General features: G+C 56.5%; 11 protein-coding genes across 11 annotated transcripts; 6 read left to right on the top strand and 5 right to left on the bottom strand.

The window, feature by feature from the left end:
• The first annotated feature begins 2,494 nt into the window (after nt 1-2,494).
• Nucleotides 2,495-3,946, top strand: BZA70DRAFT_274799 (pantothenate synthase). Its single transcript, XM_064912036.1, has one exon. It carries the CDS (start codon nt 2,771-2,773, stop codon nt 3,863-3,865), a length of 1,095 nt encoding a protein of 364 aa, XP_064769690.1. The 5' UTR covers nt 2,495-2,770; the 3' UTR covers nt 3,866-3,946.
• BZA70DRAFT_274795 (D-Tyr tRNAtyr deacylase-like domain-containing protein) lies at nt 3,947-4,771 on the bottom strand. The gene is made up of 3 exons (XM_064912035.1): nt 4,557-4,771; nt 4,205-4,488; nt 3,947-4,149 (listed from the first exon to the last, which is right to left on the bottom strand). The coding sequence occupies exons 1-3, from the start codon at nt 4,619-4,621 to the stop codon at nt 3,989-3,991; spliced, it is 510 nt and encodes a 169-aa protein (XP_064769689.1). The 5' UTR covers nt 4,622-4,771; the 3' UTR covers nt 3,947-3,988.
• Nucleotides 4,772-4,979: 208 nt separating this feature from the next.
• Nucleotides 4,980-6,538, bottom strand: BZA70DRAFT_309491 (uncharacterized protein; the record flags this gene model as incomplete). Its single annotated transcript, XM_064914886.1, has 2 exons — nt 5,758-6,538; nt 4,980-5,693 (listed from the first exon to the last, which is right to left on the bottom strand). Coding segments are annotated over exons 1-2 (1,164 nt in total), but the record flags the coding sequence as incomplete, so codon positions are not given.
• Nucleotides 6,539-7,262: 724 nt separating this feature from the next.
• Nucleotides 7,263-8,422, bottom strand: BZA70DRAFT_232188 (rab-GTPase-TBC domain-containing protein; the record flags this gene model as incomplete). The annotated part of the gene is made up of 2 exons (XM_064910244.1): nt 7,263-7,473; nt 7,527-8,422. Coding segments are annotated over 2 exons (1,107 nt in total), but the record flags the coding sequence as incomplete, so codon positions are not given.
• Nucleotides 8,423-9,040: 618 nt separating this feature from the next.
• Nucleotides 9,041-9,823, top strand: BZA70DRAFT_288122 (uncharacterized protein; the record flags this gene model as incomplete). The annotated part of the gene is made up of 3 exons (XM_064914006.1): nt 9,041-9,441; nt 9,505-9,607; nt 9,668-9,823. The coding sequence occupies 3 exons, from the start codon at nt 9,041-9,043 to the stop codon at nt 9,821-9,823; spliced, it is 660 nt and encodes a 219-aa protein (XP_064769686.1).
• Nucleotides 9,824-10,438: 615 nt separating this feature from the next.
• On the top strand, nt 10,439-13,040 carry BZA70DRAFT_274789 (long-chain-fatty-acid-CoA ligase 1). Its single transcript, XM_064912034.1, has 2 exons — nt 10,439-10,990; nt 11,101-13,040. Exons 1-2 carry the CDS (start codon nt 10,542-10,544, stop codon nt 12,743-12,745), a joined length of 2,094 nt encoding a protein of 697 aa, XP_064769685.1. The 5' UTR covers nt 10,439-10,541; the 3' UTR covers nt 12,746-13,040.
• BZA70DRAFT_274788 (2,5-dichloro-2,5-cyclohexadiene-1,4-diol dehydrogenase) lies at nt 13,004-14,200 on the top strand. Its single transcript, XM_064912033.1, has one exon. It carries the CDS (start codon nt 13,383-13,385, stop codon nt 14,166-14,168), a length of 786 nt encoding a protein of 261 aa, XP_064769684.1. The 5' UTR covers nt 13,004-13,382; the 3' UTR covers nt 14,169-14,200.
• Nucleotides 14,201-15,846, bottom strand: BZA70DRAFT_274787 (thioredoxin-like protein). Its single transcript, XM_064912032.1, has one exon. The coding sequence runs from the start codon at nt 15,712-15,714 to the stop codon at nt 14,302-14,304; it is 1,413 nt and encodes a 470-aa protein (XP_064769683.1). The 5' UTR covers nt 15,715-15,846; the 3' UTR covers nt 14,201-14,301.
• Nucleotides 15,693-16,632, bottom strand: BZA70DRAFT_274785 (FAD binding domain-containing protein). The gene has a single exon (XM_064912031.1). The coding sequence runs from the start codon at nt 16,457-16,459 to the stop codon at nt 16,184-16,186; it is 276 nt and encodes a 91-aa protein (XP_064769682.1). The 5' UTR covers nt 16,460-16,632; the 3' UTR covers nt 15,693-16,183.
• A 53-nt stretch (nt 16,633-16,685) lies between these two features.
• On the top strand, nt 16,686-18,307 carry BZA70DRAFT_109390 (Intradiol ring-cleavage dioxygenase). Its single transcript, XM_064909398.1, has one exon. It carries the CDS (start codon nt 16,913-16,915, stop codon nt 17,906-17,908), a length of 996 nt encoding a protein of 331 aa, XP_064769681.1. The 5' UTR covers nt 16,686-16,912; the 3' UTR covers nt 17,909-18,307.
• Nucleotides 18,308-18,706: 399 nt separating this feature from the next.
• On the top strand, nt 18,707-19,179 carry BZA70DRAFT_266073 (Mss4-like protein; the record flags this gene model as incomplete). The annotated part of the gene is made up of 2 exons (XM_064911004.1): nt 18,707-18,813; nt 18,876-19,179. 2 exons carry the CDS (start codon nt 18,707-18,709, stop codon nt 19,177-19,179), a joined length of 411 nt encoding a protein of 136 aa, XP_064769680.1.
• Between the last annotated feature and the right edge of the window lie 320 nt (nt 19,180-19,499).

Here is a 19,499-nt window from a genome sequence, read left to right as displayed (position 1 = left end):
GCACGTCGCGCGCCCGGTTCAGACTCTTGATCTGCACAAAGTTCTCGGCCGCCCACGCGGCAGAGTACTCGGTCTCGACCCACTGGTTGTAGATCTCGAGCAAGGTCAAGTGATCCCCGTCCGATTTCTTGAACGCCTCGCGCGCGGCGTCGGCAAGGTTCTTTTTATCCTTGGGCCGATAGAACAGCGCCGAGGCCTCGCCCAGCATCGCGATGATCGAAAGCACTTCCTCGACGCAGCCGTACTTGTCGCTCGCAATCACCGCCTTTGCAAACATCGGATCGGTCGGGAACTCGGCCATTTGCCGCCCGAGTTTTGTCAGTTCGCCGCGGTCGTTGAGCGCGCCGAGCGCGTACAGATGCTCGAGCGAGCGCGCGAGCGTGTCGGTGGGTGGCGGGTCCATAAAGTCAAAGTTGAGCAGGTCGGTGATGCCGAGCGACATCAGGAGCAAGACCACGCTCCCGAGATTCGTGCGCTGGATCTCGGGCGTCGTGCTGCGCGGCAGCTCGTTGAAGAACGCCCATTTCGTGTACAGTCTGAAGCATTTGCCTGCCTGCACGCGGCCGGCGCGGCCGGCGCGCTGGTCGGCTGACGCCTGCGAGCACTGCACGACGACGAGCGACTCCATCCCGCTGCGGGGATTGTACACGTTCTCCTTGACGTATCCGGGGTCGATTACGTACACGATCCCGTCGATCGTGATTGATGTCTCGGCGATATTTGTCGCCAGCACGACTTTGCGCGAGTTCTTGGGCGTGGGTTCGAAGATTTTGGATTGTTGGTCGGGAGGGAGGTTCGCGTAGATCGGACAGACTATCAGGTCTTTGATTCGGTTGCCGAGTTTTTGGCAGTAGTCCAGGATTGTTTCCTGCATTGTCTCAATCTCATCTTGTCCCTAGATAAGTGTTAGTGTTTGTAGATCAACAATTTGTAAGAAGCTTGCTACATACAGTCAAAAACACCAAGATGTCGCCCGGATTCTTCGACGTGTGGATCTGAAACACAGTATTAATAGCCGCCTGGATATAATTTGCCTCCGGCTGGGGCGTGTAGAAGATATCGACGTTGTAACGACGGCCCGGGATCTGGAAAATCGGCGCGTCGTCAAAGAACGCCGAGAACTTCTCAGAGTCCATCGTCGCCGACGAAATCAGCAGCCTCAGATCCTTCCGATACCGCGCGATATCCTTCAGCAGACCAAACAGGATATCGGTGTGCAGTGTGCGCTCGTGCGCCTCGTCGATCATCAGGGCAGAGTACCCCGCAAGCTCCGGGTCGGTGAGAAACTCGCGGAGCAGCATACCGTCGGTCATGTACTTGATTATAGTCCTGTCTGACGACTTGTCCTCGAACCGGATCGAGTAACCCACCTCGTTCCCGAGCTTGACGCCCATCTCGTCGGCAACGCGCTGCGCGACCGACATCGCAGCCACCCGGCGCGGCTGCGTGCAGCCGACTTTCTTGCCGCCTTTGGTGTAGCCCGCTTCGTGCAGGTACTGCGTCAGCTGCGTCGTCTTTCCCGACCCTGTCTCGCCGACGATGATCAAGATCTGATGGTCTTCAAACGCCTGCAGTAGCTCGTCGCGGTACTGATAGATCGGCAAGGACGCGCGGACCTGCTTCATATTGACCGCGCGCGTCTCTGCTTCTTTAAGTCGCGCGTTCAGCTCCTCCTGCTCCTTCGACACGCTCTTGCCTGCCTCGAGCACAAAGTCGACCCGGTGATCCGGATCGTCGACAAAGTCGTACGTCTGCTCGTCTTCCGCGGCAGCAGACGACCGCTTCTTTGTCTTTGCGAGCGCGCGCCGCGTCTGCTCTTCCTCCCAGTGTCCTTCGTCCGTCACCGGCTTGCGCTTACGGTCTGAAGCGGTCTCCGAGTACCGCTTGTACATTGTATCTTTCTTGCGCTTCATATCCAACTTTCCTTTTTCGGTGATGTAATCGTCCAGCATCTGGTATCCCTGATAACTCGTATCGATATCCATGCGCTCCTCCGCGATCCGCAGCAGCTCCTTGTTATACTCAATCTCCTCCAACTGCGCCTTCGAAAGCTGCACGGATTTCGCCAAAATCTCATCATCTTTCACCTGCGCGCGCAACTCCTCCAGCTTCTTCTGCTCCCGCGCTTTCAAGTACACTTCCCGAGACCGGACTCGCATCTCAGGCAACACCGCCTCGTCGAGCTCGGCGCGCGCGCGATCGGCCCCGCGGTCGCGGCGACTGTCGCGCTCATTCAGGCGCTTGGCTAGCTCGTCGCGCTCGCGGATGTCGCGGTCGCGGTCGTCGTTGTCGTCCGGCATGTGTGCTGCTGCTTCCAGTGTGGTCAGCTGCTGTTGATGTAATGAGTGGAGGGTAAAAGTCTGTAGGGTTAGGCGTTGAACAATTGCAGGCGCGATGAGCAGAATCCCCTGCACATTCGTCAAATGTTCTGCTTAGTTACTGCCATAACAAAGACAAAGCAACAGCAAATACACCACAACTATCATTTAGGTGTCTGTTCAACCCCGCGGCGCACCTGAAATTATTTTGGCTTCGTCGGTATAAATTCAACGCTGAAGAAATCATCATAGTGGCGTCCAGCCTGTTCTTATAAACCCCATCTGCTACGCCTGTTTCTTCTCAGCAGCTTCTTTGTTGCAGTGTCTGAGTCGCGTTGGTTGTTTCTGCTTTGCTGTGGTGCTTTTAACTGGTACTTCGCCTCCCCTCTGCTCATTGTTCCTGTTCGCGTGCGCTGACTTCTCGCCCTCTTCAACAAAGAACTGCATCCGAAATGGCCTACCGCCCCGCCTTCCGCGCCTTCTCGCGATCCCTCTCCTTCTTCCGACAACTCCCCTCCTCCTCATACTTCTCCTACTCCACCGCCGCGGCCGCCGAACTCCCCCTCGCGGCCTCCTCCCCAATCCAAATCCTGCGCACAAAAGCCGAGGTCCGACACTGGCGCGCAGCGCAGACGCTGGCCGGCAACTCCGTCGGCTTCGTGCCGACAATGGGCGCGTTGCACGAAGGCCACTTATCGCTTGTGCGGTCGAGTCTGCGGATGAACGACAAGACGCTCGTCTCGATCTTTGTCAACCCGTCGCAGTTCGCGCCGACCGAGGACCTGGCGTCGTATCCGCGGGATTTTGACCGCGACGTCGCGCTGCTGTCGGAGCTAGAGTACACGCCTGCGGAGACGCCGAAGCGGATAGCCGCGCCGGAGGCGAACGTGGACGAGAGCGTGCTGCGGACGACGACGAAAGTGGACGCGGTGTTTGCACCGAGCGTCGAGGAAATGTATCCGTCCGGGATCCCGCTTGCCGTGTCTGAGCAAACAGGCGCGTTCGTGACGGTCGAAGGACTCTCGTCCCAACTCGAGGGCGCGATCCGGCCGCAGTTTTTCCGCGGCGTGGCGACGGTGGTTACAAAGTTTTTGAATATCGTGCAGCCGGACCGCGTGTATTTCGGGCAAAAGGACGTGCAGCAGACTGTTGTCGTCAAGCGCATGGTCTCGGATCTGTGCTATGGATGCGCGGTGGTTGTTGTGCCTACTTCGCGCGCGGACAACGGGCTCGCGCTGAGTTCGCGGAACGCGTACCTGACCGATCAAGTTCGCGAGGACGCGGGCGCAATTTTCAAAGGTCTGCAGCGAGCAGTCGACGTCTACCGCACCGAGACCGACGCGGGGAAGATAATTGCGGCGGTGGTGGAGACGGTGGCGGAGAAGATCCCGGTGGAGGAGATTGAGTACGTGTGCATCAACGATCTCGAGACGCTCGAGGAGCTCGAGCGGGTGCATCCGCTCAAGGGGGCGATTCTGAGTCTGGCGGTGCGCGTGCCGAATTCGTTTGGGGGGAAGACAAGGTTGATTGACAATGTCATTTTGTAAAATTGTCTTGAAGTTGCTGCATTTATGGGTATGATACAGAAAAGGGGAACAGTCTATAATACAACAATACATATCTATACATCATCCTCTCTATACATCGTAGCCATATATCGTTCTCCTGCTCTACTTCGTCGACAGTTCTATCGTAACCGGTCCGTCGTTGACGAGCGACACCTGCATATACGCCCCAAAAACCCCAGGCTTCACCTTCCCTACCGACGCCTCGCCAAACTGTTTCTCCATCTGTGCCATCGTGTAGTCGTACATCTCCAGCGCCGCCTGTGCTGTCCTAAACGTCAGTACTTTCTCTAATCCCAAAAAGACATGTCAAGAACTTACGCCCCTCAGCTCTATGGAAACTAGGCTTATTCTTCTTCACAGACGCAAGCAGTGTGAACTGCGAAATACACAAAATCTCCCCGTCGATAGCAACCACGCTCTTATCCCACTGCTTGCTCAGCTGCGTCGACCCTTCCGCAGGCGTACTCGACGACCCTTCCACAGCAGCAGCGGGCGGCGACGGGAATATTCTCAACTTGGTGATTTGGCTAGCCATCTGCTCTGCATCTTTTTGCGTGTCGCCTGCTTCGACTCCGAGGAGTACTAGCAGACCTCTATTGATCCTACATGCATATGTTCGCGTCAGCTTCTGCGGTCGACAACAGATATTCAGAGGGGGAGGGGGGCGCACGAGGAGATCAGGGTGTCGTCGACGGAGACTGAGGCCGAGCGCACACGTTGCACGACTGCGCGCATTCTTGGCTCTGGGCTGCGAGTGGCGGGATGGAGGAGAGGAAGAGGGAGGTGGTGGTGCAGGTTGAGAACTACTTTGATACTCAATGAGATGGCGCCGCACCGATGATCTTGAATTTACTAATTACAACAACTCGACTATAAATACAAAACAACTTGTTATAAATACAAAACACAATAAAGAATCCACCAACACCAACAATGCTTGATATCATATCGATATTATACACCCCCAATCCTCCTCCTCTCCCCCGCCACCCTCTCCACAACCTCCTCCCTCCCCACCCCCCCACCCTTCGCGACCCTAACGCTCGAGATCGCGCCCATCCTCACAATCTTCAAAACCTCCTCGCCCACACACTCCGCCACCGCCTCCACCATCTCCGTCGCCTCCTCCACACTCAACACCCCTCCGCGCCCGGCCACCGACGCGCCAGACACCCGCACGCTGTCGCGGATCATCTCGACTAGTTTCCGCAGCGGCAGATGTGTCGGCTTCGCGGTGCTCTGGCTCGCGAGGTGGAGAATGACGTCGATCGCGCTGTTGGGCGCGCAGGATTTGCCTAGGAGGTTGAATCGGCGTTGTTCGGCGGGGGTTAGTAGTCTGCGTTGGGAGAGCGCGGTCGCGCGGTCGGCTTGTTTGGCTTTGATCCGGGCGAGGAGAGAGCTTTGTCGGTCTTTGATCAAGGTTGGGCCGGTGGTGCCGGGTGTTGAAGGCGGTGGGAGCGGGATGAATTTGGATTCGCCACGGAGTAGAAGCTGGACCTGACTCGCGTCCTTCTTGAGTACCTGCTGCCGCTGCCTAACCACCGACGACGGCGACGCCGACTCTGGAAGTTTCGCAGCCGGCACCGCGACGATTGTCTTGTCTTTCTCTGCGGATTGCAAAAACGCGGCGCAGAGCGAGATGAATGTCCTGTTGCGCGAGCGGAGAAAGTCGGGCGCCGTGAGTTCGCGCTTTGTGATTGTGGACGGGAAGTTGAGAATATAGTCCAGCCCTGTGGATTTCTTTGTCACCGCGTACGCGTCTTTGTACAGGCCCAGAATCTGTCTCAATTCCAGCAGCGAGAAGTTTCTAAGCACAATCAAAGTTAGCATCCACTCAACCAACCGACCAAACGAAAAAGTACAGCACACACCTCCGACAAGACCGCTCGACATCAGCCTTAACCTGCAAAAACGACGTCTGCACACCAACCACATCCCCAGAATACACCATAAACAGCACCGTATCCAACGCCGCGAAAATCAGCTTCACCCGCTCAACCTGCTTCTCGAGCTCCGATCCCTCTCCGCCCTCATCCTCATCCAACCCTTCAAATAGCCGCCGCTCATTCTTCATCTTGTCGAGCTGCGCTCCAGCTTTCGAAGGAGATGCGGAGACGGTACTGAAGAAATCCATCTGCTTGTGCGGTTTGAATGAGAAAGCAGTTAAATCCTTCCGCGCCTGCTTGCGCGCATACTCCTCCACAAACGCCGCCGGCGGCGCCTGCTGCCGTGCGCGTTTCCGAGGGGGTTGGTTTTCCTGCTGCTGGTGCTCATTTTTGATGGCGGCTGTTGTTGCTGTGGTTGATCTTGTTGCGCGAGGCATGGTTGTGGTGGGGTGGAGGTTGTGGTGGAGGGTGGAGATGTGCGCAGGGGGGGATATCGAGGATATTGTAGGAGACTCGGACGCGTGAATCAAAGCAAATCTCACAAACGCGATTCTGTAAGATAGATAGCACCGCAGCACGACTATGAAAACACCAACACTGTAGAACCAGAAATAACCCAGCGAGCACGAAGAAAAGAAAGAAAGAGACAGTCAAGAGCAAGGAGAAAGCGCGAGCCAATTCCACACACGCGCTGCTAATTAAACTCCTCGGGGGCGTTCTTTTTAACGCGTTTTAACGCGTCGCGCGTTGAAACTTTATAGTGGGTTAATTTTCTTACTTGATTGGGAAGCGTCCGTTTGTGTAGGGTAAGTGTGATTACATGAGATATTATGTAAGCGGCTAAGACGGTGGGATAGAAGGAAAGAGTGAGTAGCAGGTTTATTGTTATGATGGAGATGAGAGAGAAGAAGATTGTAAGAATAATATATGACTATTATCAGCAATCTATGCTGGACACCCAAACCAAACCACAGATAAATGAACAATCAGAACAACAAAAAGAAGAAATCATGAATGCTCCACTCCGCAAGGCCGATACCGACTCTAAAGATCTAGTAATACAAAAAAAAAGAATGACTGTACAAGATGAGAAATGAGAAATGAAGACAGAGAACCGAGTATTATTACAAAAAGTGAGGAAGATCGTATCGTGCGTGACATGAGGAAATATAGAAAATATAAGATCAGATGACGGGAGTCGAAGTACCGGATGAAGAGCGACTCAAAGACGGGGGACCAAAGTAATCGTTTCTAGCGTTGAGCGACAACATATTCGTCGTGATGATATTCGTACTTCCCATCCTCGCCATCTGCGCGCGCTTGCCATACTTCTTCTTCCCGTTCGCGTCGCGCGCCGCGAGCGAGGTGATACTCCCGTACCGTCTCGACGCGCTCGAGATCGAGCTCGGCGGGAGCGCGGGCTGGTCGAGCTCAGAGAAGATGCTGGGCGAGTGGGCGCCCAGCTTGCGGCGCTTTTCGGCGACGTAGATGCGCCGCTGGGAGATCTCGTCCTGGGAGATGTGGCCGAAGCCGTTGTGTCTGCGGAAACAGGATTGGATGAGCGAGGAGGCGTCGAGGAGTTGGCGGGGGATTGTTTGGACGACTTGGAAGATTTCCATTGGGTCGCGGACGGACTCGATCTGGGGTTCGCTGAGTTTGAGGATCGTGAGGGCGATTCTGAAGAAGATTTTGGAGTCCTCGCTTAGGGATAGTTAGCATGGATAGTTGAAAAAAGGAGGGAGAAGAAGACGTACTAGAAGAAACAGTCCCAGACACGGGCAACAGACTCAATAGGCAAGACACCAATAAAACCACTCATAAACCATGCGGCGGTACACAGTGTAATCGGCGGCAACCTGACAATCATATCATCATGCATATACCCCTCCAGTCCCGCACCAATCTTATTCCATACGATCGGCAGCGACTCCTTGACGCACATCATTAACACGCCCTGGTCGATATTCGCGCCTTCGAGGTTGATCTCGTGCACGCCGGGTAGGTAACGCTGGGTCATGATGACGAGCATCCAGAATGCTTTTTCTTCCTCCATCAGCAGCAGCAGTAACCCAGCCACAAAGTTCAGACTCTGGCAGTATCCTGTTTTCGGAACGTAGAGCGAGAACGCATACAGCACGCGCCTCAGAGACTGCACGATCGGCGTCTCTGGCACGGACGAGTTTCGTCGCGAGTTGCTGCTGCCGCTTTTGGTCGAGCCGGGTGTGGTCGCAGGGGAGCCGCCGGTAGTAGTGGGTTGCTGCTGGCTGTCGGTGTCGCGGTAGTGGATGTTGTCAGGAAACGTTCGGTGCAGATCGCGCTCGATGAGCTCAGAGTCGACGGGGGGCGACCCGAGTCCGCGCGTCCAGAGCCGTTCGTAGAGACCTGGGTTCTTCTTCAAATACTCGGGCCCCTTTGCGTACCAGAACCAGGCCGCGCCTCGCCAGTCGATCGGGATTCCCTTTCTGATGTATCTTTTCGTCTTTTTTGATTTTGGCGGGAACGCGAGCGGCACGCCGTCGTCGCCAATCTCTATCTTGAGGTCGCGGAGATAAGTCTCCCAGCGCCGGCGGCGATGGCGCATGTACTTTTCGTAGCCGGCGAACCACTCATCGTAGTCTGCGGCGGAGATGTACTGGGACTGTTTGCGGAAGCCGTAGACGTCTCTTGCATCGGCGGGGTTTGAGGACGAGGAAGTGGATGCGGACGAGTGGGCACGGGGCAGGTTTGGTTTGACGGAGGAGAACGAGCCCGGGGAGAACGCGGGATGCGAGTTGCGGTCGCGGGAGAAGTGGTGCTGGAAGCTGCTGGAGAGCTCGGAGAAGTCGTCGCCGCCGACAAAGAACCGCGGCGAGGACGGGCTGTTGGGGGACGAGAGGTCGGGAGCCGAGCGACGGGCGGCGGGGATGGCGTAGAACTGGGCGGCGGCGGAAGTAGCAGGCGGCGGCATGCCAATTCTGGGCTTGGAAAGAGACAAGAGCGAGAGCGGCTGCTTCTGCCGTTGCTGGAGGTCAGCAGCCGACGGCATGGGTTGCAGCGGGTGGGTTGTTGATGATGGTGAAGATGGAAAGATAGCAATAGGAACAAAAAACTACTATCAGCGGCTCGGTAAGCGAGCAGATAGCCAAAACGGGAAGGGCATTCCCGGCACGTGATGTCACGTGGTAATGTCACGTGTGCATTTTACTCCAGCAGTGATGTGAAGCTGAGACAGCAGGAGCACTGCAGCACGGAGAACAAGGACAGAGAGGAGCACAGAGGAGCAAGGAAGATGTCATACGAATCGATAATATTCATTGCACGAGAGGTGATGGTGTACCAGATCCCGCCATTGAAGACATCAAAGGGCTACCGGGCGAGCGAGTGGGATGTCGCGAAGCCGCTGTGGACGGGCCGGTTGAAGGTGGTGGAGAAGAGCGTGCCGGTGCGGGCGGAGGCGTACGATTCGTCCGAGCTGCGGTGCGAGCTGATGCTCGAGGACGGGAATACGGGGGAGCTGTTTGCGACGGCGGTGTATGGCGCGAACGGGAAGGGGGTGGAGCAGGTGGTGGACTCGAGTCGGTTTTTCGTGATCCGGGTGGTGGATGGGGAGAGACATGCGTATTTGGGGATGGGCTTTCAGGAGCGGAGCGAGTCGTTTGATTTTAATATCGCGCTACAGGATTACAAGAGGTGGGTGGTGGTGAGATGGAGGGAGGGTGTGGATGAGGATGCTAACGATGAGATATGGTATAGACACGCGACACCGGGAACAGGGCTGACAGAGGCAACAAATGCGAAGGAGCCGACGAAGGACTACTCGTTGAAGGCGGGCGAGACGATCACGGTGGAGATTGGGGTGAGTAGAGTGAGTCGAGAGCAGACATGTGAAGACACGGGCTGACGAGGATCTGATTAGAACAAGACGCGACGGAGAAAGGCGGGGAGTTCGAGCGGGAGTAGTAACAGCAGCGGTGCTCTGCCTTTCCTTCCACCGCCGCCGTCAGCAGCGCAAGTGAAGCAGCAGCAGAGTGAACAGGAGGAACAGGATGATTTTGGTGAATTTGTGTCGTGAAGAGAATAAGAAGAATGACAAGAATGACAAGAATGACAATAAGAAGAACAGCGCATCTAATAACAAGGAATAAAGTGTAGATGAATCGACGCCCAACAAACGACGAGCCCCAACGAGCAGCGACTGACTACTAACAACTAACAACTACCAAGACAGACCCGCCTCCAAGGGCTTCGTGGCTCGCGGCCTGTGTACATCGACTGTACGCAGACTGCGCGACTCCTTTGTTTCTGCTCTTCTTCTTCTTCTTCTTCTTCTTCTCATCGTCATCGTCATCGTCATCACCATCTCTTCAACATCATCTCCTCTTCACTCCTCCTCGTCGCATGGCCAGTGTGACTTGTTGGGCGCCCAGACTGGCAGCAAGGCGTGGCTATACGCTCTTCTGGGGTCCGTTCTCCTTCTTTAGTCCACGTAGTTCTCTGTACTTCTATCCCCATCCCGCCCCTCGACGATCGTGATGACGTAAGGCCCTCTGCTCTCTCTTCGGCTCAGACTTATTTCTTCTTTCCGGCCGCGCTCTTCTTTGCCCCGCCATCCGCTTATCTTGTTCTTGTTCTTATATATCTTCCTTCTTCTCCTTCTTCTCTACCTACTTCTCTTCTCTATTCTCTTTCTATTCTCTTTCTATTCTCTTCTCTATTCTCTTTCTATTCTCTTCTCTACTCTCACCTCTACTTTCATCTCATAACTACTACTCTCACCTCAACTCTCTCCAATGGCCCCCATCTTCGTCCCCGCTGACCCTCACCACCCTCCCATCTCCCGCTCCTCGCCCCCCTACACCTTCGCCATCGGCCCCGCCGAGAAACCCGGCGAGACCCCAATCCGCCGCTCCGTCAAGGCCTCTCCCGCCGGCGAGCCCCTCATCACCCGTCCCGCTCCCGACGTCGCCACCAACTGGGATCTCGTCCAGTTCGTCGCCAAGCGCTACAACGACAAGCCATGTCTCGGCTCTCGCAAGGTCATCAAGATTCACGAGGAGACAAAGATTATCAAAAAAGTCGTCGACGGAAAGGAGCAGTCCATCCCCAAGAAGTGGAACTACTTTGAGCTCTCCCCGTACTCTTACATCTCGTACGCCGAACTCGAACAAAACGTCCGCGTCTACGGTTCAGGACTCAAATCCCTTGACGTCTCCTTGTTAGAGGTTTACGGCTCGACCAGGTGTGTATTTTCGTATTTCCTTATTCTTTCCTTATCCCTATCTCTCCTGCCTCCTGTCTCTTGTCTCCTGTTTCCATAAAACCGTCATTTGCTGACCTCCTCTCCTCTAGCGCCGACTGGCTCACCATCGCCCTCGCCGCCGGCTCTCAGTCCATCCCCATCGCCACCGCCTACGACACCCTCGGCGAGGATGGTCTCACCCACTCCCTCAAGGAAACCGAGGCCTCCGCCGTCTTCACCGAGCCCACCCTCATCAAGTCCCTAATACGCCCTCTCTCGCAGACTCCCGACCTCAAGTACGTCATCTACCGCGACGAGCCCGCGCCAAAGCCTGAGGACGTGGCCGCTTTCAAGGAAGCCCATCCCTCCATCGCCTTAATATCCTTCTCTGAACTCCACCAGAAAGGTCTCGACGCAAACCTCCCGCCCACCCCGCCCTCGCCGGAAGACATCTGCTGTATCATGTACACCTCGGGTTCGACCGGAACCCCCAAGGGCGTCGTCCTCACCCAGGAAAACGTCGTTGCCGCGATCGCCGGTGTCGATGGCGCCGTCGAGGGCGCCGTCAACGAGCACGACTACCTGCTCACCTACCTGCCGCTGGCCCACATCCTCGAGTTTGTCTTTGAGCAGGCCTGTCTCTTCTGGGGCGGCACCCTCGGCTACGGCACCGTCAAGACCATCTCCGACGTCTCCATGCGCAATTGCAAGGGCGACATCACCGAGTTCAGACCGACCGTCATGGTCGGCGTGCCTGCCGTCTGGGAAACCGTCCGCAAGGGCATCTACGCCAAGATCAGCGCCTCCGGCCCCGCCGTCTCCAGCATCTTCTGGGCTGCCTACCACGCCAAGGGCTTCATGAGCCACTACCGCATTCCGGGAACTGGAATCATCGACCACGCCATCTTCAAGAAGGTCAAGGAGGCCACCGGTGGCCGTCTGCGCATCATCATGAACGGCGGTGCCGCTATCTCAAAGGAGACGCAGACCTTCTTGGGCTCCGTCGTGTGCGCCATGATCCACGGCTACGGTCTCACCGAGACCTCCGCCAACGGCGCGCTCATGTCGCCTCACCAGATCACCGTCGGCACCGTCGGCGCGCCCACCGTCTCCATCGAAGTCAAGCTCGTGGACGTGCCCGAGACCGGCTACCTGTCCACCAACAGCCCCCCTCAGGGTGAGGTCTGGATCCGCGGCGGGCCCGTGTCAAAGTGCTACTATCGCAACGAGAAGGAGACCGCGGAGTCGTACGAGGATGGTTGGTTCAAGACCGGCGATATTGGTGAATGGGCGCCGAACGGCCACCTGCGCATCATCGACCGCAAGAAGAACCTGGTGAAGACGTTGAACGGCGAGTACGTCGCGCTCGAGAAGCTCGAGAGCGTGTACCGAACATGCAGCGTTGTGGGAAACATCTGCGTGTACGCCGACGCCGACCACGTCAAGCCGATCGCGATCATCATGCCCGCGGAGCCTGCGTTCCTCAAGTTTGTCAAGGACAAGGGTCTTGGAGATAAGGAGCTCGGCCACCTCGTGCACGACAAGGCCGTGCAGAAGGCGGTTCTTGATATGCTCCTTGACGCGGGCAAGAAGGGCGGATTGCACGGCAGCGAGATGATTTGCGGCGTCGTGATCACGGACGAGGAGTGGACGCCGCAGAACGGGTTCTTGACTGCTGCGCAGAAGCTCCAGCGCAAGAAGATCATGGAGGCGAACAAGAAGGGCGTCCAGAAGGTTTACAAGGCCAGCTCGTAGACTTCTAGTAGAGAGAAGGTGATGGTGTGAAGTCGGTCGTTGAGTGCGAATTAGGTGAAATAAGTGTTGTTTTTTGAGTGATTTTGTTTGATGTGTTTTGACCCTTCTCTCTTGTCTTTTTGTCTGATGTTTTGAATTGGTCGACATACATCTGTCGATCCTTCGTTGTTGTGATTCTTTGCTTCCACTTTCTTTTTGTCGTCCAGTCTACTGTTTTTGTGTTTGTATGTATGGGTCGTGTCTTTATGCGGTGTTTCTCTTGCATTATGTAACAATAATAATAATCCTCCTCTCATCCTTCTTACTCTCCTAAGCTTCTCTTCTACGAGAAAGAAAATGCACCTCGCATTTAAACTTCAAATCCGAACCCGAGCCCGCACGTCACCGCCGCCCCGCTCTGCGTCCGACTCGAGCTCATTAGCTTGCTTTCAGAACAAGGCCCACCGCTCGGACCGAATGCGAGGCAGTTTGCGGCCTCTTTTCTCGTTTGAGGACAGCGTTGGCGAGATAAGGACGGAAACGGGTGGGTTGATTGTGTTTTGATGCGAGGAGATGGGAGGGAGTGGTCTTGCGCTCGGGGTAGAAATAGCTTGCTCCTCCTCCTCCTCCTCCCTCTCTATACGACTATAGACAGACAATGGCAGCATCCTACGACTTCTCCAACAAAGTAATCCTCATCACCGGAGCCACCGGCGGCATCGGCCAAGCCACCGCTCTCGCCTTCGCCAAAGCCCACGCAAAAGCCATCGTCCTCGCAGACCTCCCCTCCGCCTCCGCCTCCGCCTCCACCCTCGTCTCGGCAATCACCGCCGTCTCACCTTCGACCTCTGCAACATTCTACGCGCTCGACGTGACGGCCGGCGACCAAGTCGCCGCGTGCGTGCATGCGACTGTCGCGCGCTTCGGATCGCTCGACGTCGCGTTTAATAACGCGGGCGTGCTCAGTAAGACTGCGTCGCTGATCGATACCCCGGACGAGGAATACGACCGCACGCTCGGTGTTGACCTTAAAGGCGTCTTCCTCGGCCTCAAGCACGAGATCCGCCAGATGCTCGCACAGGACCCTCAGGGAGGCGTCATTGTAAACTCAGCTTCCATCGCGGGAATTCTGGGAGGCCCGATGATTGCGCCCTACGTGGCAGCAAAACACGGCGTAATCGGCCTCACCAAGACCGCGGCACTCGAGTACGCCGCGCAGGGCGTGCGCGTGAACGCGATCGCGCCGTCGGCGGTCGCGACGGAGATGATTCAGCATTGGCTGCAGGACCCCGCGCAGCGCGAGTACATCCTGGGCGGGATCCCGGTGAAGCGCGCGGCGACGGTCGAGGAGATTGCGAATTCGGTGCTGTATTTGTGTTCGGACGCGGCTGGGTTTGTGAATGGAGCTACGTTGGTGTTGGATGCGGGGCAGACTGTGCAGTAGATGTAGATGTGTTATAGTTTCATAGAGGGTGTATTTATTGCTTGTATAATTGCTTATTTACTCGTTTTATTAACCACAATGCTGTACTTTAACTATCAAAAAAAAAACCGATCCAGAACATAGAAGACATAAATTACAGAGCAAGGACGGGAAGCGGCACCTCAGCAACACCGTACTGATCGACCTCCTCGACCGTCTCGGCCGGCTTCGCCGCCGGCAGCGCGAATCCCTCAAAGAACTTGGCGACGTCCTCGATACCCTCGAGGCCGAGGGGCGCGACGTGCGACACGTATCCGTCCGGACGCACGACGATGAGCGCGCCAACCTTCGGGTCGACGCCGTACTTTTCGTAGGCGTGGCCGTGGCCGTGGTGGTGCGACTGGTCGTCGGTGTAGATCTTCCAGTAGTCCTCGCGCAGGAACTTGTCCTTGGGGTGGAACGCGGCCGGGAAGTCTTCCCACTCGACGTCCACGCGCGGGCTGGCGTGGATAGTGAGGACCTCGATGATAGAGTCGATCTTGGCGCCGGCGGGCGTGTATTTCTTGATAAACGACTTGTCGGACTCGAGGTACGCGCCCAGCTCCTGCAGCTTCGCAGTCAGCTCGGGGCTCTTCTTGATGTCGCCGGCAAAGTTGAGGATGCGGAAGCGGCCGTCGGAAGGCATGACGTCGTTGATGTAGTGCGGCGTGGCCTCGGACTGGCTGACGACCTGGGCAGAGTCGAAGCGCATGCCGATCGTGGTCTTGGACGCGAGCGGGTTGATGTACTTCAGGTCGCCGAACTGGTCCTTCTGCGCGTACTTCTCGGACTTGGCTTCGAGGCACGAGGGGTTGTAGTCGATGATGCAGCCGCTGGCAAACGCCTTGCCCATCTCAAACACCTTGCGGAACTCCTCGAGCGACACGCCGTCGTCGTTCTGGCCGGGCAGATGGGGCTTGCCCGAAAACAGGCGCGAGAGCTTGTGGTCAAAGTTGATGAGGTCGTACGCGTTCTGGCGACGCTCGTCCTCGTACGTAGCCAAAATCTTCTGGTCCGCGAGGCCCTTGCAGACCCACGCGAGCTTCCAGCCGAGATTGTAGGTGTCCATCATCGACGTGTTCATGCCCTGGCCGGCCTTGGGCGAGTGGGTGTGGCACGCGTCGCCGGAGATGAAGACGCGGTTGTGCTTGTGCCACGAAGGCGAGACGCGCTGGCCGATCTGGTAGGCCGTGTACCATCTGATGTCGCGGACGTCGATCGTGTACGGCGCAAAGATCTTTTGCGCAGCGCCGAGGATGAACTCGGGCGTGATCTGGGAGCGGTCGACGCGGCCCTTGGTGGTGGCCTCGGTGCCGGCCTCTTTCTCAGACTCGGTCTTGGTGTTGGGGTCGCGCGGGGTTTCCTGGAGCTGGATGTAGAAGCGAACGACGCCTTGCTCGCGCGGGATGACCATGATACTGCCGTTCTCGGCCGAGTGAATGGCGCAGCGGTGGCGGATGTCGGGGAAGTTTGTGAGCGGGACGGCGTCGAGCACGCCCCAGACGTAGTCGGTAGACTCGCCCTCCATCTCGATCCCGAGCTGCTTGCGGACCCAGGAGTGCGCGCCGTCGCAGCCGACGACGTACTTTGCGTGCACGAGCTCGACGTCGGACGCGGCAGGGTCGACGCTGTCGTAGTACTTCTCCTGGTCGCCCTGGAACTGGCGGAAGAGGCCGTTCGCGATCTTGCCGCCGTACTGGTCCGGCATGGCCTCTTCCTCTGCAAGCTTCTTGAGCACGACCGAGACGGGGTAGGCCTCTGGGTCGTCGACCTTGGCCTCGTCGATGTCGATGGAGAGCGGGAGGATGCCGCGCTCGATCTTGACCTTGCCCTGCGAAGACTTTTCGATGGTGTCGATGAAGTGCGACTCGATGCGGCCCTGGTGCAGGACGCACTGCTGGAAGCGGGAGATGCCCTTGACGGTATCGGGGATGCGGGCGGAGCGGAAGAGGCTTCCTTTTCCGTCGGGTTCCCAGAAGCAGACCTCTGTATTCGTGTTAGCAGACAATAGAGAGACAAGAGACAAGATGAAGAAAAGAAGGCTCACCCTGCATGTGATTGGACTCATTCCAGGGACCGTCGATGCCGAACGAGCGGAAGACCTCGAGGGTGCGGCACTCGAGACCGTCGGCCTGGCCGGCAAAGATCTTGTCGGTGCGCTTGTCGATGATGCGGCAGGAGACGCCGGTGCGGGCGAGCCAGGTGGCGGTCATGAGGCCGGCGGGACCGGCGCCGATGATGAGGACGTCTACGTTTGATTCTTTTCCGACCATTGTGTAGAGAGAGAGTGTGAGTGAGTAGTGCGGAGAAGTGCGGAGAGGAGGAGAGGAGGGAAGAGGAAGAGAAGAGAGTCTGTATATAAGCACTGGCCGAGCGAGTTTGTGGAGAAGTCGAGCTGCCGCGCTGGACCAGACGCGCGATGGGGGGAGGAGGGGCAGTCCGAATACGGCAGGAAATCAATAGGCGGCCAGCGCCCGAGCATCCTCGCTGCCGCAGCCTGAATAAGGCGGCCGTCAGCCTGAGTCAATGCGGGGAAGGGTTAGGGCCGGTACCCCACGTAACCCGCCGGCTTCGGCGCGGAGTCTCGGAAGCGGATAATCAAGTCAGGCGAGGATTTGTGGGAGGGGAGGAGTTATAGAAAGGGTGCTGCCTCCACATCTGGTGTCTCCACAGTCCTGACATATCTCATATTCATACATCTCTCATCTCATAAGTTCATCACCACCATGCCGGAATACAAACCCGTCCCGCTGCCACCGCTCAGAGACCTCAACGATGACAACATCACCGAAAACACAATCATCGTCAACAACCAGTCGCCCTCCCCCCGTCTGCGCTACGTGTTTGCCCGACTAGTCACCCACCTCCACGACTTTGCCCGCGAGACCCGGCTCTCGTCCGACGAGTGGATGGCCGCGATCGAGTTCCTGACCGCCGTCGGCCAGATCTGCTCCGAGACCCGCCAGGAGTTCATCCTGCTGTCGGACGTCATGGGCCTGTCGTGCCTCGTCGACGTCATGAACCACCCCAAGCCCGCCGGCGCGACCTCCGGCACCGTCCTCGGCCCGTTCCACACGCACGACGCGCTCGAGTTCAGTCAGGGCGAGTCCATCTGCTCGGAAGGCAAGGGCGAGCCCGCCCTGGTCTCGATCACGATCAAGGACACCGCCGGCCGGCCGATCGAGGGCGTCGCCGTCGACATCTGGGAGACCGACGAGACCGGACACTACGATACCCAGTACGCCGACCGCGAGGGCCCGGACTGCCGCGGTATCCTAAAGTCGAACGAGAAGGGCGAGATTGTGTTCAAGGCGATCAGACCTGTTCCGTACCCGATCCCGCACGACGGCCCGGTCGGCAAGCTGCTTGAGAAGCTCGGCCGTCATCCGTACAGACCTTCGCACATGCACTTCAAGTTCGACAAGCCCGGCTACGACGAGCTCGTGACGTCGCTGTACTTGCGCGGCGACCCCTACGAGACCACTGATGCTGTGTTTGGCGTCAAGTCGTCGCTTATTCTCGACTTGAAGAAGATCGAGGACGCCGAGCTTGCAAAGACGCACGACTTGAAGGTCGATGATTATCTGATTACGTATGACTTTGTGCTGGTCACAGACGAGGAGGCGAAGACGCTCAAGATCAAGAATGCGGAGGAGGCGTTGAAGAAGCTTGGAGTTACTGCTCTGGTTGTCGAGGGATTGCCGATCGATGCGCTGGACTAGTCGATTGTTTAGTAGCTACAATATATCATTGTTTCATTACCTCTTACAATTCCGCTCTGTTGTAAACAAGTACAATTCCGTCATAATATAAATATCTACCAATTGCAGTCAGAAGAACAGAAAAACATCAGCAGAACTGATTGCAATAGACTCTCGCTGAGTGGCCAGCTCTGTTCTCCCGTTCGAGCAATTGCGGGGCACCCGGCCGCGCGGAATCTCAGTTAACGCGATTAAATTCATTCATTTTTCCCCAATTTTTTATTTTCTTCCCCGCCGCCATTGTTTACTTTCGGTTCGGTTGCCAATCGGCAGCTCAGCTGCGCAATTGGCTGCTTCCACTTCTTCCTCTTCGGTCTTTGCCCTCGTCTCCTCTCCGCCCGGCTGTCCGGCTTTGTTGACTTTGGCTCCGTCGGTCGGCTTTGGCTGCTTTCGTGGGTGTTTCGTCTCGTCATCGTTCAGTCGCTCGGCTGCTCTGCTACCGATACCGATACCGATACCGATACCGAGTTCCGAACTGCGGTAAGCATCGCTCTGTATTCGTAGTTTCCCTCTTTTGATAGTCGATAATTGAATCGACAAGGCATCTGTTAGTACATGCTGACGTCTACGCTGACATCTGCACCACCAGTCATTCACTCACTGTTCACCCAATCACCATCTCCCATGTTACTTACATAATCTCTGACGCATCTTCCGAGCCCGCGATAAGACGAAGAACCAAGACGAAGCCATCCTCTTCTATCCGCTTCGCCCTCGATAACCACCATCTTCCTCTACATCATCATCGAATAGATAACAATGCCTTCTTACAAAGGATCCTGTGCTTGCGGCGCCGTCAAGATCGAGGCCGAGATCGACGACCCGACGTCTGTCTTTATCTGCCACTGCAACGCGTGCAAGATTAGGTGCGTCTCGTCTCTTATCGTTTATAGATTATTCATCTCGCTGACTCTTCTCTCTTCATCAGACACGGCCCCTTCAACTCTGTGATTGTCATCCCCGAGGACAAGTACAAGATCGTCGAGGGCAAGGACAACCTCTCCGTCTGGGCCTACACCGCCGACTCCGGCAACCCGCTGCCCAAGTCCTTCTGCAAGACCTGCGGTGTCGCACTCTTCGCCACCGCCGTCCCGCTCCCGGGCATGATCATCGCCACCGCGCCCACCTTCACCGAGGCCTGGAACTCGGGTGAGCTCCGTCCGTCGGCCCAGGCTGATGTCGCGCAGAAGCTGTCCTGGATTGACACTCTTGCTGAGTTGAAGGCCATGTAGGTGTACAGTGTGTGCACACTTTAGGTTACGTACGAAGCTTTACGCGGAAGTTAAGTTCTGAGCCGTATGCTCGTCACGCAGCTAGGCTCGTACTGGAATTCCCTCGCGCGATTTGCCTTGCTGTATCTCAGTTTCTTATCTTTCTTTATATCCTCATATTATAGACAATAGAATTAATTACACTACTCTTAAAAACCACAACAATATAGAAACATACAGACAACATTTCATCATCTCCACGGCTAAGACCTGTCGCCGTCTCTATTCTTTGGAACATTAAACCTTAACCTAGTAATCACTTGATTTATTTTCGGATCAAG

This window comes from Myxozyma melibiosi (genome assembly GCF_037950935.1).
Source record: "Myxozyma melibiosi strain Phaff 52-87 chromosome Unknown BZA70scaffold_2, whole genome shotgun sequence".
NCBI lineage: Eukaryota > Fungi > Ascomycota > Lipomycetes > Lipomycetales > Lipomycetaceae > Myxozyma > Myxozyma melibiosi.
Note: the sequence above shows the minus strand (reverse complement) of the source record. Positions and strands in the feature narration are given on the sequence as shown.

Bases quoted from the DNA above. Each gene is read 5' to 3' on its own strand.
- BZA70DRAFT_274799 (XM_064912036.1), top strand. From the start codon at position 2,771: ATGGCCTACCGCCCCGCCTTCCGCGCCTTCTCGCGATCCCTCTCCTTC.
- BZA70DRAFT_274795 (XM_064912035.1), bottom strand. From the start codon at position 4,621: ATGCGCGCAGTCGTGCAACGTGTGCGCTCGGCCTCAGTCTCCGTCGAC. The intron at 4,489-4,556 runs GTGCGCCCCCCT...ATATGCATGTAG, and splicing joins GACGACACCCTGATCTCCTC to GATCAATAGAGGTCTGCTAG. The intron at 4,150-4,204 runs GTAAGTTCTTGA...CGTTTAGGACAG, and splicing joins TTTCCATAGAGCTGAGGGGC to CACAGGCGGCGCTGGAGATG.
- BZA70DRAFT_274789 (XM_064912034.1), top strand. From the start codon at position 10,542: ATGGCCCCCATCTTCGTCCCCGCTGACCCTCACCACCCTCCCATCTCC. The intron at 10,991-11,100 runs GTGTGTATTTTC...CCTCTCCTCTAG, and splicing joins GAGGTTTACGGCTCGACCAG to CGCCGACTGGCTCACCATCG.
- BZA70DRAFT_274788 (XM_064912033.1), top strand. From the start codon at position 13,383: ATGGCAGCATCCTACGACTTCTCCAACAAAGTAATCCTCATCACCGGA.
- BZA70DRAFT_274787 (XM_064912032.1), bottom strand. From the start codon at position 15,714: ATGGAGGGCGAGTCTACCGACTACGTCTGGGGCGTGCTCGACGCCGTC.
- BZA70DRAFT_274785 (XM_064912031.1), bottom strand. From the start codon at position 16,459: ATGGTCGGAAAAGAATCAAACGTAGACGTCCTCATCATCGGCGCCGGT.
- BZA70DRAFT_109390 (XM_064909398.1), top strand. From the start codon at position 16,913: ATGCCGGAATACAAACCCGTCCCGCTGCCACCGCTCAGAGACCTCAAC.